The sequence below is a fragment of the Anolis sagrei genome, chromosome 3 (genome assembly GCF_037176765.1).
Source record: "Anolis sagrei isolate rAnoSag1 chromosome 3, rAnoSag1.mat, whole genome shotgun sequence".
Taxonomy (NCBI): Eukaryota; Metazoa; Chordata; class Lepidosauria; order Squamata; family Dactyloidae; genus Anolis; species Anolis sagrei.
Genome location: NC_090023.1, coordinates 31,528,349 through 31,542,300, shown reverse-complemented (window position 1 = coordinate 31,542,300; position 13,952 = coordinate 31,528,349). Strand labels below are relative to the sequence as shown.

General features: G+C 41.8%; 1 protein-coding gene across 2 annotated transcripts in view; it reads right to left on the bottom strand.

Moving 5' to 3' along the window:
- The window catches only part of PAN3 (poly(A) specific ribonuclease subunit PAN3), a 68,973-nt gene extending 56,541 nt beyond the window's left edge, over window positions 1-12,432 (bottom strand). For both annotated transcript variants that reach the window (XM_060770887.2, XM_060770888.2), the window contains exon 1: window positions 11,628-12,432. In XM_060770887.2, the coding sequence (XP_060626870.2) occupies window positions 11,628-12,099 (472 nt within the window). In that variant the 5' untranslated portion in view covers window positions 12,100-12,432. The remainder of the gene's footprint in view (window positions 1-11,627) is intronic.
- Window positions 12,433-13,952: the final 1,520 nt, after the last annotated feature.

Below are 13,952 nucleotides of genomic sequence, written 5' to 3'. Positions count from 1 at the left end.
ACAGCGGTCTCAGAATGTGAGTGGTGGTACTGCAAGTCCCATCATCCATGGTTCATAGTCCTCCAAACTGCAGTAGGATGTAGAGTAGGTGATGGGGGCTCTGTGTGCCTATTTCGGTCTGTATTGGGAGTGTTCCTACCCAGCCCCCTTTGGCCTTTCCTTTCCTCTCTTTGTCATCTCGGAATGTTGGATTTGAGGCTGGCCAATCAGAGACCATATGCAAATTTCCTTCTGTCATGCCCCGTTTCTGCCATGAACCCTCTTCTCCACCAGGGGCTTCTATTGAAGCTGCCCAATCAGAGACCATATGCAAATAGCACCACAGCGGCAGCCAATCAGAACGCTGCCACATACACCGCCCGCCGCCCTTCCTCTGTCCGATACAAACACTCTTCTTTATTATATATATAGATAGATAGATATAGATACATCAGGTGATATTTATGGGTAACAAAATGTATTATAGTGTGCACTTTTTCTACTTCACCAAATGGGCAGAGCACTACACAGAATTTCAGGTACACAGACACATACCAAGTTCGTAATCTGGATAATACTTTATATATAATACTTTATGTATCTGATAGTGAAATAATGCCTAGGAAAATACAGGCACCATGAAACATTTGGTTGTTTCTCCTTCAACCCATCTGAGCTTGTTAAAAAAAAAGTCTACTATAAATGATGATTAAGCTGGGGTGAGCGGTGGGTCTGAGGTATTGGGACTAGGTTGCTTAGCATCAACCTGCTGTATACCAATTTTCATTTTGTCTTTTATTTACCATATCCAATTCTGTTTCAGTAAATTGTACTTGCACAATTGGAGCCACCTCTCTTAGATCATGGTATGTTCAAATTCTGGGTCATGCTACCCCTCCACCAAAAGGTTTTTGAATAACTACGTTTTAAAACTTATTTTAGCATTCTCAAAGATGCTTTGAAGTCAACATTAAATTGATTCCTGTTTAGTAAAATATTTTATGATAAATGTATAAAATTACTGGAAGCAAATTATTTCTTTTCCTGTCTTTCTTCCTGAATGGGACCCAAAGCAGCTTCCAATACAGATTAAACACAACTGAAAACTGCCATTATAATGAAAATAATTTAATAGATAATAAGCTATCTTACTAAAAGTTGTGAATTGAAAGTAGTATTTAAAGGATAACTATGAGAATAAAAATACAATGGATACACACAATTAAATAACCTTTTACATCAATCAGCTGATAGACAAAAATCCTATCTGGATAAACAGGTCTATGTCTTCTAAGAAAAGTTAACAGAAAAGGGAGTTAGCTTAGCTTCTTGTGGGGCAGAGTTCCACTGCCTGGGAGTAGTCACTGAGAAGATCTTTTTATATGCCCTCAGTCCAACACATGTGATATTAGCAAGACTGAAAGAAAACCCTGATTGAAGCATCTTAAAATTTTGATAGACCCATATAATGTGGCCTACCAACCATAAAGACACCAAATTCCATCTGATCTTGGAAGCAAAACAGTGTCAGCGCTGGTTAATACTTGGGTGAATTACCAGTTTCTGTGGGTTCTATTTCAGATGAAGGAAATGGTAAAACGACCTCTGAGTATTCTTTGCCTCTTAAAAAAGCCCTATGAAATTCATCAGATCACTATAAGTGAACAGATAACTTGAAGACTGTAGTCAGACATACTGCATCCAAGCCATATACGACTTTCATAACAAGCATTTTGAATTTTTCTCAAAAAGGAATGTTGCCAGTGAAGATGTTGCAACAATGCTTGTATCAACATAAGTTGTACCAGAAAGCAACCACCATAATAATAAAAAACTTTCTCTAGAAGCAAAACATGAATCTCAAAAACAATTAAGGAATGCACGTTGAATTGTTTTACACTTCCTTAAATCATTTTAAGATTATTTTAAACTGCCTTTTAAGTTGTTTTATTAATTGCACCTCATCCCTGTTGGGATAGAAGATGAAACAAAAATGGGGAGGGGGGAGTATGCTGACTGCAGACCTTGGCACCTCAGAAAAAAAAACCCCAGGCAATATTTAATTTCCTATGTGTGTACATATGTAATGAACAGTACAAACATATGCATGTTTGCTAAGGAGCTTGTTTCACTCATTGAAACACACTGCCAACACACTGGGGAAAGCCAAGGCTGATCATTCATGCCAACCTCTAATGGTACACACCTATTGGAAAATAAGTTCTACCAAACTCAATAGGATAGAAATCTGAAAAAAATGCTAGCAGATACTGCACTGTGTTGTAACTCCACATTAGTGATCTTTCACACTAACAACCAGCTGTCAAAAACAATACTCAGAAAAGTAATGCTGTGGTATTTTTTAAAAGAAGTAAATAAAATCTCTCACAGATATGTCAGTATTTAATTTTGTAAAATAGTTTTTGGAGAAAGGTAAACTAAAATTTACTTTATTGCAGCATATGGGTCATACTGTATCATACACTAGTGGACTTCATTTCCACACCTACATGCTTCAACGTATTTGCAGAAAAATACTGCAATCAAACATCCCTTATCTTCAACCAGTAGTTCCCAAAGTAAGAATTCCTGGTGGGAAATGATGATATAGATATGCATAAATCAATATATTCTTCCCCAATGGGTACAGAGGGACACAAGATGCTTGACAACAAGAGCACATAACAAGTACATTGTTTGCGTTCCTTTAACTCCTCACAAATGGTAGCAGAAACTCATAAGCTGAACTGACCCAAATATCCACCCATGCAGAAAGATTTATTACTCTACTTCTTTTAGTGCTTTATTCAGTCAATGCGATAATATTTTAACAGGTGTGTACCTTCTCTTTTTCACTGGAACTAAGGTTACCTTCCTATTTACGAAATTTCCCGAAACAGAAGTTTTACCTTCTCACTGGTCAATTTAAAGTATCCCTTATATCCGAAATGTCACCAATCCATCATTCCTATATTTTTCAAACATATCTTAACCAGACCATAAACAGTTGTAACCTGTCAAAGCCTTTACTACTATCTTCCTGCAGATGACATTCCACTCATCCAATCCAGCAGTTAATGCTGCTGAAAATGCAGTACTACCATCTGCCTACCAGTTTTAATTCTATCATCTGCAGATCATCCCCCTTTCCACAACACAAGCAGACAGCTGCCATTTCTTTCCCTACATTTCTCTAAATAAATACCCTCTGAATAACTTCAAATGCATTATGCACATTGAAAACATAATAGTAGCAGTAATCTATTGTTGTTAGCTTTACTAGCATTACATAACTATGCATCATTTAGAGTACATAATTTTTCTTTAATTTTTGTATTATTTAAGGGTTTTCCCTTTATTGTATCATGGTTGTGCCCACTGAAGAATGCAAAGACAGCCAAATCTTTATGTCAACATCACTATGTGCCTTTCCACACAGCCATGTAACCTAGAATATCAAGGAAGAGAAATTCACAATATTTCCTTTGAAGTGGAGTATCTGAGTCCACATGACCATATAATCCAGTTCAATGTGGATTTTATACAGCTGTGTGGATTGGCCATATATTCCAAGATAATAAAATTTGCAAGGTCCCTCCATCATAAGCGTTCTAATAGTCCAATCCTATTCATATTCACACACACAATACTGTTATGGGGCTTACTCTCAAGTAAATGGGATAGAATTGTAGCTTGGAATCCACATAGTGAATAAAAATTGCATCAAAATAAAAATAATATATCCAGCAATTAAAAGAAATCTTACATTTCTCCACCGAAAAAGCTGAATGCATAATTAAAATATTTTCAGTTTTCTCCCTTTCAATTAATTTGTCCTACTTCATCGTTTTTTTCTGTGCAAAATTTCATTTAATACACAAACATCATTACTGATGTACTTGTTTACTGAAGTATTAAATCTTATCTCTGCCAAACAACAATTCCAAACTCATCTTGGTAGATTAAGAGTCAGCTATCCTTGCTAAACAAGCATTAAGGAATAATTTATTTCAGAATAGTCAATGCTGATCTCAGATGTTATAAAAATAAAATTAGTGTTTACCGTGTGTAAGCAAACTAAGTGTATGATGCAGAACTCATTTTAGGTGGCACATCCAGGGGAGAAAAGACCCAGATAATTTTAATTCAGGTATTATTTTTAAAAGAAAAAAACCTTGTGAAATCAAACTTGTAATGAGCCACATAACAGCACTAGGTATACATGTTAGAATCTGAAATTACTTAATTAAACCAAAAAGACTGATCATTTTTTGAACCTGGGCTGTCAAATCTCAAAAATAACTCTTTTGGTTATGTAGAAGTTCCACCACGACAACATCTGTTCATATAGCCATGGGTATTTGACAGTAATTCTTAATGGCTGTAATAGCAGCTATACTGTTGTCTAAGGAATAAGGCAATAGAGTGTGATTCTACAAAGCCAATTACTGTATAAAATAGTCAGAATCGACACCTATTGTTCTTTCACACACAACACGTACTCCCAATAAAAATGAAACATAACAAGGGATATTTACATCTCGTGGGAGGGATCACAATCCATGGAAAGCAATAGCTTCTCTTCAATGTTCAGAAGTTTGACTACTATAATGCTACAGTTCTCATAGCTAACTCATGTCATAAGCTTATCTCCTGTATAGTAAAAAAAATACTTCACAAATATCAGTAGCAGAACCTGAACACACCCAATCATTTTGAGAACAGTTAGTCTATACTTAGTACTTGGATTGGAGACCAAAAAGAAGTAACAGGGATCTCCAGAAATGGTTAGAAAATAAAAATTTGCCCAAAACCCTAGAAAGTCATTGTTAGTCAGCAATTAGCTTAGCAACACTCAGCTACATAGACTAATGGTTTCATTCACTACAATAAATGTCATCAGTTCTCTTCTGCATCACCTAAGACTCTGAGATAGTTTGCACCCTGTTTGCTTACTATCAGGTAGACAACTAAAACTTTACAGCCAACTAAAATTTACAATTTCTTGTGAAATTGCTTTGGGGCTATTTGTGTATCAGTTTTGACAGTATTACTGTGAAGACATTTGATTATGATTGTTTACTTTTGAATCCTGACATTGATATATATGTAACTGAGCAAAATGTGAGACAATGGAATAAAATGGGACAACAGAGTAGAGCTACATCAATGTTTCAAAACATAACACAATTTCTTTCGTAGCAATAACCTTCTGCACTCTTCTCGAGCAATCATAAATGTATATTCTAAACCAGGGGTCCACAAACTTTATAAACAGAGGGCCAGGTCATAGTCTCTCAAACTGTTGGAGGGCCGGATTATAATTTGATAAAACATGAATATCCTATGCACACTGCACATATATTATTTGTAGTGCAAAATACACTTGAAAATAATACAGTAATTAAAATTAGGAACTATTTTAACAAATATAAACTTATTAGTATTTCAATGGGACGTGTGGGTCTGCTTTTGGCTGATGAGATAGGATTGTTGTTGTTGTGTGCTTTCAAGTCATTTCACACTTAGGTTGACCCTGAGCGAGGGCCGGGTAAATGACCTTGGAGGGCCGTATTCTGCCCTCAGGCCTTAGTTTGAGGACCCCTGTTCTAAACCTACAAAAAGGAGCTCAACTACAGTTTAAATGTCCAGCCTCAGCAATCTTAAAAACATTACAAACTTTACATTTCTTTAGGTCCGCTAGTATGCCCTTACAATACACCTTATCTCCTTTCGTCCATGTCCCAACATTATTTCCAATTTTAAGTTTACATTTGGCCTTCCCAATGTTTTTAATTGTGTGTTGTCTTAGTGATAATGTTGTATATTTTATTGCCTATGTTTCATTTTTATTTTTAATTACGTTGTATTGTTGTTTATTGTCTGTATTGTTGTATTTGGGCTTGGCCTCATGTTAGCCACATCGAGTCCCTTGGGGAGATGGTAGCGGGGTACAAATAAAGTGTAATAATAATAATAATAATAATTTTTAAATGCTTCCAACAACGTTTTAATATAAACCAAGTATTCATTATACTACAGATGGTGGGAGTAAGCTAAGAATGACAAACACCACCTAGTGACCCTGTGACTTTGTAATGGGAAAAGCTTTTATCCGAAACTATCCTTTGAGTTGTTTCCCTAATTCCAAACAAATGTTGATTAACTAGTTTCCCAACAAATCACAACTACAGCATTGGTAATGTGAAAATTATACTGCTAACAACTGAAAATACTCATGAGTGATTTTTTCAATATTGTTTCATTCTGAAAATCCCACCAAAAAGTGGAATTTATTCATACTCTTTTCCCCTTTTTGTGCAAAACAAACACAGGAAAATATGTATGACAACACCCTTGAAGTGTTTTTTTTTTCCTGCTGCAGCTTAATACCCTAAAGGCTCCACATCCTACCTGATCTTGGAAGCTAAATGGGATACCTGGAAGAGAGATCACCAATGAATACCAGGTGTTGTAGATTATTAAAAATACTTGTGTGTAAGTCTAGAAATCCTAGTCAAAAGTCAACCTAAAAAATAGGTCAACTTGTCCATAGGTCAGTGTAAGTACTTTACCAAGAAAGGAACCATCCCTTTCTTTGAGTAGAGTGGCAAAAAGTGCTTTGGAAGAATAAAAAAGAAGCAATGGTTCCCTCTATTTCTCTGATTCAAAAAGTGCCACTTCTGGCCTTTTTGAAGGCCAGAGTGGTAAAATGGTGGCTGAGCAGCAGGCCCCAAGGCAGTGCTGGCACTTTTCTCTCTCTGCATGATGACTCTCAACTTATCCATGGGTCATACCACAATCGATGATGTTGGCCTACAAACCAGCTTTCAACTTATACCTAAGGTTGACTTATACACAAGTATATATGGTATATTTCAGAGGAAGGAACTAGAGAAACCACTTCTGAGTATTCCTTGCCTGAGAAAGCCCTGAGAAATTCATGGGATGTCTTAAGTCAAGAGGCAACTTAAAGACACACATAATACAACTACTACCCTAGAAGTTTAAGTAAGATCTTCACATCCTATCCTGAACTCAACTATTTTTGTACATTTTCTTCCTAGCGGTCTGAAAGTATTGCAGGACTTCATGTTTAAATATTTAAGTGATATATAGCATCAATAAGGATTCCCCTGCCACTATCCTAACCTTGATGGGTGGTACATGTGTGCCTGTCTACCCTTAAATGAAAAAGGGGGAAAGTAAAAAAAAGCCTACATCTTCCCATGTCCTGATGGTTGCAATGTGGACACCATGCCTGTTTGTGTATGTGTGGGGGACTTCAAGTCATGTATTAACTTCTAATGACCCCATGAATTCCATATGGTTTTCTTAGGCAAATAATACTCTGATCATTTGGCTCACTTCTTCTGAAGTGTAGCCTAAAGCAATAGGTATTTGTGGGAAGTCTCCCATCCAAGTAAAAATCAGAGTTGACTGCTTAGTTTTCAAGATCTAGTGTGTTTAGGGCACTCAAGTCTGTAAACAATCCCTACAGGGATCTCAAACTGCACATGGTGGTCTAAATTCTATCGCTAATTCCAAACACAGAAGTCCCACTTAATGAATAGTAGCAGTCAACATATATAAGTTCCATCTGCTCAAAAGGTCTACCTCAGTTAGATTCAAGGCTATATAGGTAGTTTAATTTTTAGAACTGTAATTGGAAGCTGGCATGACAAGTTGTCAAAACACACTTGAAAATATCTCTAACAAGTTTTGCCAGTCCCCCTTTTCACACAGTGCTGACAGATCAGCTGTCTCTATCAAAAAGAGTGAGGTGTTACTTTACTACTTCTGGAACATACAGCTAGATGCTTTCTTGATTCTTTGAGGGAAGCCAAGTCAAGTTTTTTCTACGTAGTGTCTCAAGTGAGTATGGTCCCACTTAGTTACAAAGCAATCAGCATTGTATGAATGTATGCCCTAATTGTGGATTTTGAATTCACAACAAAAATGAAACAATGACCAGCTGAGGTTACAAAATAATAACCATGGACTACTCTTGTGCCTACACAATAAAGGGATTTGTGAATCAACTACTAACCCTATGTTGCTGTTGTTGGCTTTCAAGTTTCCAATTTATGGCAACATTATCATTGGATTTAAAGTTTTCTACCATGGTCTTCCTCTAAGACTGACAGAGCATGACTTACCCAAGGTCACCCAACAGGTTCTCATGTCTGAGTGGGTCACCTCCAGAGTCACAATCCAACAAATCACTAAGCCATGCTGTCTCTCGTTAACCCTATGTGTGTTGTGCCTCCAAGGTACACACTGGCTTAACACAAGTCTACGAATTTTGTAGATTTTTCTTAATACTTTTGTATTCCTCTGAGATGTAGCCTCCAGTATTCATTTGCCATCTACAGACTAATCGGGGCTAACTTTTTTCAGCTGGACCCTTAAGGGTATTCAGAGACTCATCCCTAAACCCATAGGAATCTTTTCAATTGTCAGAAAATATTGCCATCCGTATTTTTCACCAAAGAGGCACAGGCAGACATCCTTAGTCCCAGCCGCCTCATAAGGGAAAAGCTGTCACCACACCCCCTTTCCCATATTGTGAAAACAGAGAATCCACCACCTTTGTTTCCACCTGACTGTGTAGGTGTGCCTTGAAGTTACATGTTGACTTATTGAAACCCCATGAACCTTTTAAAGGTTTCTTGGTCCTTTTACCAATTTATTCTATAAAGCATAGCCTCCAGTATTTATCTTCCATTTCCCATCTACGGACTAACCAGGGCTGACCCTGTTTAGCTTCCAAGTCCAGACTGGACCTGGTGTATTCCTTAACCCTATAGGAATCTTTAAATTGTCAGAAAACATTATCACCCATCTTTTACACTGACATCCTCAGAAAGAAAGAAAAAGCCATTGCCACACCCCTTTTCCACCTATTCTTAAAGCAGAGCACCCATCTCCTTCATCTCCATTTGAACTGCCAGGCCATGAGAAGGAGCAGAACAAACAGCAACAATACAGCCTTATCTTACCTTTCTCAACTTATCCCTCCACAAAAATTGCATGTGCCAACTCACTCTGAGGGACCGGGGAGCAAAAACACTGTCAAACCGACATTGAAGAGAGTGGCTTCTTTAAGACCCAGATGGTGATTACACAAACCACAGAGCACTGCTACACACTTTGAGGGCTTTCCTTCTTTCATGCACTTTTGTGGGAGTTTGCTGTTCAACTGCTGCCACAGTTTGAAGCAAACTTCAAACTGCATTAAGTTGTCAAGTGTAGCATGAATCCTTGCTTGCCACCCACCATCCCTTTACCTTTTGGGTGCATCCCAAACGCCGCTGATAGCCTTGTTGCCCTTGAAGCAGTGGTTCTCAACCTGTCAGCCCCCACGTGATTTAGCCTATAACTCCCAGAAATCACAACCAGTTTACCAGCTGTTGGGATTTCTGGGAGTTGAAGGCCAAAACATCTGGGACCCACAGGTTGAGAACCACTGCCTTGGAGGGTCTGGAGCCCAGAACTAGAACAGTGGAGACTCAAGACCGCTTTCCCCACATTCACCTAAAGCAGTGGTTCTCAACCTGTGGGTCCTTAGATGTTTTGGCCTTCAACTTCCAGAAATTCTAACAGCTGGTAAAATGGTTGGGATTTTTGAGAGTAGTAGTCCAAAATATCTGGGGACAAACAGGTTGAGTACATCTGGTCATCAACCGTAATAGTTTACTTATTTACTTACTCAGGTTGAGAACCACTGACCTAGAGAAACCTGGGGTCCAGAGAAACATAGGATTGGAGGAATCATAGAGTTGGAAGAGACCACAAGGAGCCTCCAGACCATGCAGGAACACACATCAAAACAACCCCCACAGATGGCTAGCCAATCTCAGCTTTAAAACCTGCAGAGGAGACTCCTCCACACTCTGGGCAAGCATATTTCACTGCCAAAGAGTTCTTATCACCCGGAAGTAATGTTTAGGTGTGATCTCCTTTCCAGCAATTCGAATTCATTGCTCCCTGCCTTAGTCTCCAGAGCAGTAGGAAACTAACTCAATGTGTATCATCAAAGGCTTTTATGACTGGAATCACTGGGTTGCTGGGAATTTTCTGGGCTGTGTGGCCATGTTCCAGAAGCATTCCTCCTAAAGTTTCACCTGCATCTATGGAAGGCGTCCTCAGAGGTTGTAAGGTCTGTGGGAAACTAGGAAAATGGAGTTTATATATCTGTGGAATATCCAGGGTGGGGGAAAGAACTCTTGTCTGTTTGGGGCAGGTGTGAATGTTGCAACTGGCCACCTTGATTAGCATTTAATGGCCTTGCAGTTCCAAGGTCTGACTGATTCCTGCCTGGGGGAATCCTTTGTTGGAAGGTGATTAGCTGGCCCTGATTGTGTCTTGTCTGGAATTCCCCTGTTTTTAAGTGTTGTTCTTTATTTCACATTTTGATTTTATAGTTTTTTTTAATACTGGTAGCCAGATTTTGTTCATTTTCATGGTTTCCTCCTTTCTGTTGAAATTGTCCACATGCTTCTGGATTTCAGCGGCTTTTCTGTGTAGTCTGACACGGTGGTTGTTAGAGTGGTCCAGCATTGTTTGTGTTCTCAAACAATATGCTGGGTCCAAGTTGGTTCAACACCTCCCAAGAAAGTATTCCCCCAGGCAGGAAGCAGCCAGGCTTTGAAATTGCAAGGGCATTAAATGCTAACCAAGGTGGCAAACTGTAACATTCATACCTACTTTTAATATATGTGTGTTATAGCGACAAATATTATGCTTAAATTTTGTTCGTTAATCTTATGGCTAAGTTGTTTTTACTCTGTATGTTTTGAGATGTTACTTGGGAACCGCTCTGAGTCCCCTCGGGGAGATGGAGCGGTATATGAATAAAGTTGTATTGTTATTATTATTACCTCAAACAGACAATAGTTCTTTTTCCCACCTTGGACATTCCACAGATATATAAACCAATAGACTTCACAACCTCTGAAGATGTTTGCCATAGATGCAGGTGAAACGTCAGGAGAGAATGCTTCTGGAACATGGCCATACAGCCTGGAAAACTCACAGCAAACCAAAAACTCGAGGTGACATCTCTCAACCATTTAAAGCAGGCATGGACCAACTTCAGTCCTCTCTCTCCGGGAGCCCCCGGTGGCACAGTGGGTTAAACCCCTGTGCCGGCAGGACTGAAGACCAACAGGTCGCAGGTTCGAATCCGGGGAGAGGCAGATGAGCTCTCAGCTCCTGCTCCTCATGCGAGGACATGAGAGAAGCCTCCCACAAGGATGATAAAAACGTCAAATCATCCAGGTGTCCCCTGGGCAATGTCCTTGCAGACGGCCAATTCTCTCACACCAGAAACAACTTGCTCCTGACACGACAAAAAAAAAAAGGTCCTCTCTCCAGGTGTTGTGGACTTCAACTTCCACCAATCTTAACAGCCTCGAAGGGGCTTGAGGCTGTTAGGAATGGTGGGAGCTGAAGTTTAAAACACCTGGAGGGAAGGCCGAAGTTGGCCCATGCCTGCTTTAAACACAGGTAACACATCCCCTCTCGGCCTTCTTTTCTCCAAGCTCGCCTCCAAACCCCAAGGGCCATGCAGGTGGTAGACACAACCAAAGCAGCCCCGACAGATGGCCTCGCCTGAAAGCCCTAGGCCGCATACTGGCACTCACTGGCCAGCCGAGGTCCGTCCATGCTCGCTCCTCCCCCGGCGCCGCTTCCTGCTGCTGCTGCTCCTGCTGCTGCGGCCAAGTCGGGGCCCTTCTTGGGGCCTGCCGCCAGCGAGGCCCCGTGCGGGCCTGGGTACCCCCCGCTGTGCCCCGGCGAGGCGGCCACGGGTCCCGGCCCCAGCCCCAGCGGGAGCCCCCCCAGCGCCACGGCGGGCGGGAGAGGCGGCGGGGGCGGGCCCGGGCAGGCGGCCGAGGCGGCGCCGCCGGGCTCCTCGTGCAGGAACTGGCACTCCTCGCCGTAGAAGCACGTCTTGTCCTTGGCGTAGTAGCGGCAGAACTTGAGCTTCAGGCCGCCGGGGAGGCCTCCCGCGCCCGCTGCCACTGCGGGGAGGCCCAAGCCCGGCCCCGGAGCCAGAGCAGGCCCGCCCGCCGCCGCCGCCGCCGGGGAGGAACAGGGCAGCCCCGCGCTGTTCATGGCGCCGACGCTACAGCGCCATGAACAGCCGGGCCGCCTCAGGAGGCCCCGCCGTGGCCGGACGAGGAACCATGAGGGAAAGAGGAGGAGGAGGAGGAGGGAAGGCCGCTGCCGCCGCCTCCTCCGCCGCCACTGTCAAGGCCCAAGGCTGGGCAGCTCAAGCGGAGGGCTTCGCTCACGCGGAGAAAGGCCCGAAGGATGTCGCTGAGGGGGAAACGGAGCTGGGCCTCGAATGGTCCCTGTTGCGGTGGCGGCAGCGACGGCGGCGGCGGGGTTGTTTATGCCATTTTCCTCTTCCTGAGCTGCCGCCTCAGCGCGCCTGCGCCACAGCCAGAGCGGGGGCCGATGGGTAATCCGGGCCTGGAGCAGGAAAAGGCGTCCAAAGAGGCCTGGCCCTCAGAGAGAGAGAGAGAAAGAGAGCCTTTCCAGGCAGGCCCCCTATATCCTAGATTCTGATCCCAGGTTTTCTGTTTATCCCAATTATCTGGGGCTCCTTCCACACAGCTGAGTAAAATCCCACACTGGAATATATGACAGTTCAAAACAGATTTTCTGAGATTGTCTGCCTTGATATTCAGGGTTATATGGCTGTGCAGACTCCTATACCTAAAGGTAAAGGTTGTGTCCGACTCTGGGGGTTGGTGCTCATCTCCATTTCGAAGCCAAAGAGCCGGCGTTGTCCGTAGACACCTCCAAGGTCATGTGGCCAGCATGACTGCATGGAGCGCCCGTTATCTTCCCACCAGAGCGGTACCTATTGATCTACTCATATTTGCATGTTTTCAAACTGCTAGGTTGGCAGAAGCTGAGGCTAACAAGGGGAGCTCCAAGGTCATTTACCCGGCTCTCGCTTAGGGTCAACCTAAGTCTGTAACAACTTGAAAGCACACAACAACAACAATCCTATCTCATCAGCCAAAAACAGGCCCACACTTCCCATTGAAATACTTGTTGTTGTTGTTGTTCATTCGTTCAGTCGTCTCCGACTCTTCGTGACCTCATGGACCAGCCCACGCCAGAGCTCCCTGTCGGCCGTCACCACCCCCAGCTCCCTCAAGGTCAGTCCAGTCACTTCAAGGATGCCATCCATCCATCTTGCCCTTGGTCGGCCCCTCTTCCTTTTGCCTTCCACTTTCCCCAGCATAATTGTCTTCTCTAGGCTTTGCTGTCTCCTCATGATGTGGCCAAAGTACTTCAACTTTGTCTCTAGTATCTTTCCCTCCAATGAGCAGTCGGGCTTTATTTCCTGGAGGATGGACTGGTTGGATCTTCTCGCAGTCCAAGGCACTCTCAGAACTTTCCTCCAACACCACAGCTCAAAAGCATCTATCTTCCTTCGCTCAGCCTTCCCTAAGGTCCAGCTCTCACATCCGTAGGTTACTACAGGGAATACCATGGCTTTGACTAGGCGGATCTTTGTTGCCAGTCTGATGTCTCTACTCTTTACTATTTTATCGAGACTGGACATTGCTTTACTATTTTATCGAGACTGGACAAAAACCACTTTAAAAATACAATAATTAAAATGAAGAACAATTTTAACAAATATAAATTTATTAGTATATATTGAAATACTAATAAATTTATATTTGTTAAAATTGTTCTTCATTTTAATTATTGTATTTTTAAAGTGGTTTTTGCACTACAAATAAGATATGTGCAGTGTGCATAAGAATTCATTCATGTTTTTTTTTCCAATTATAATCCAGCCCTCCAACAGTTTGAGGGACTGTGACCTGGCCCTCTGTTGAAAAAGTTTGTGGACCCCTGCTTTAGGATATAGTACAATATACAGGGTGAGGCAGCATAACTTCCTTTTTTAAAATGCACACCATTCAGTCAGTTGAAGACGT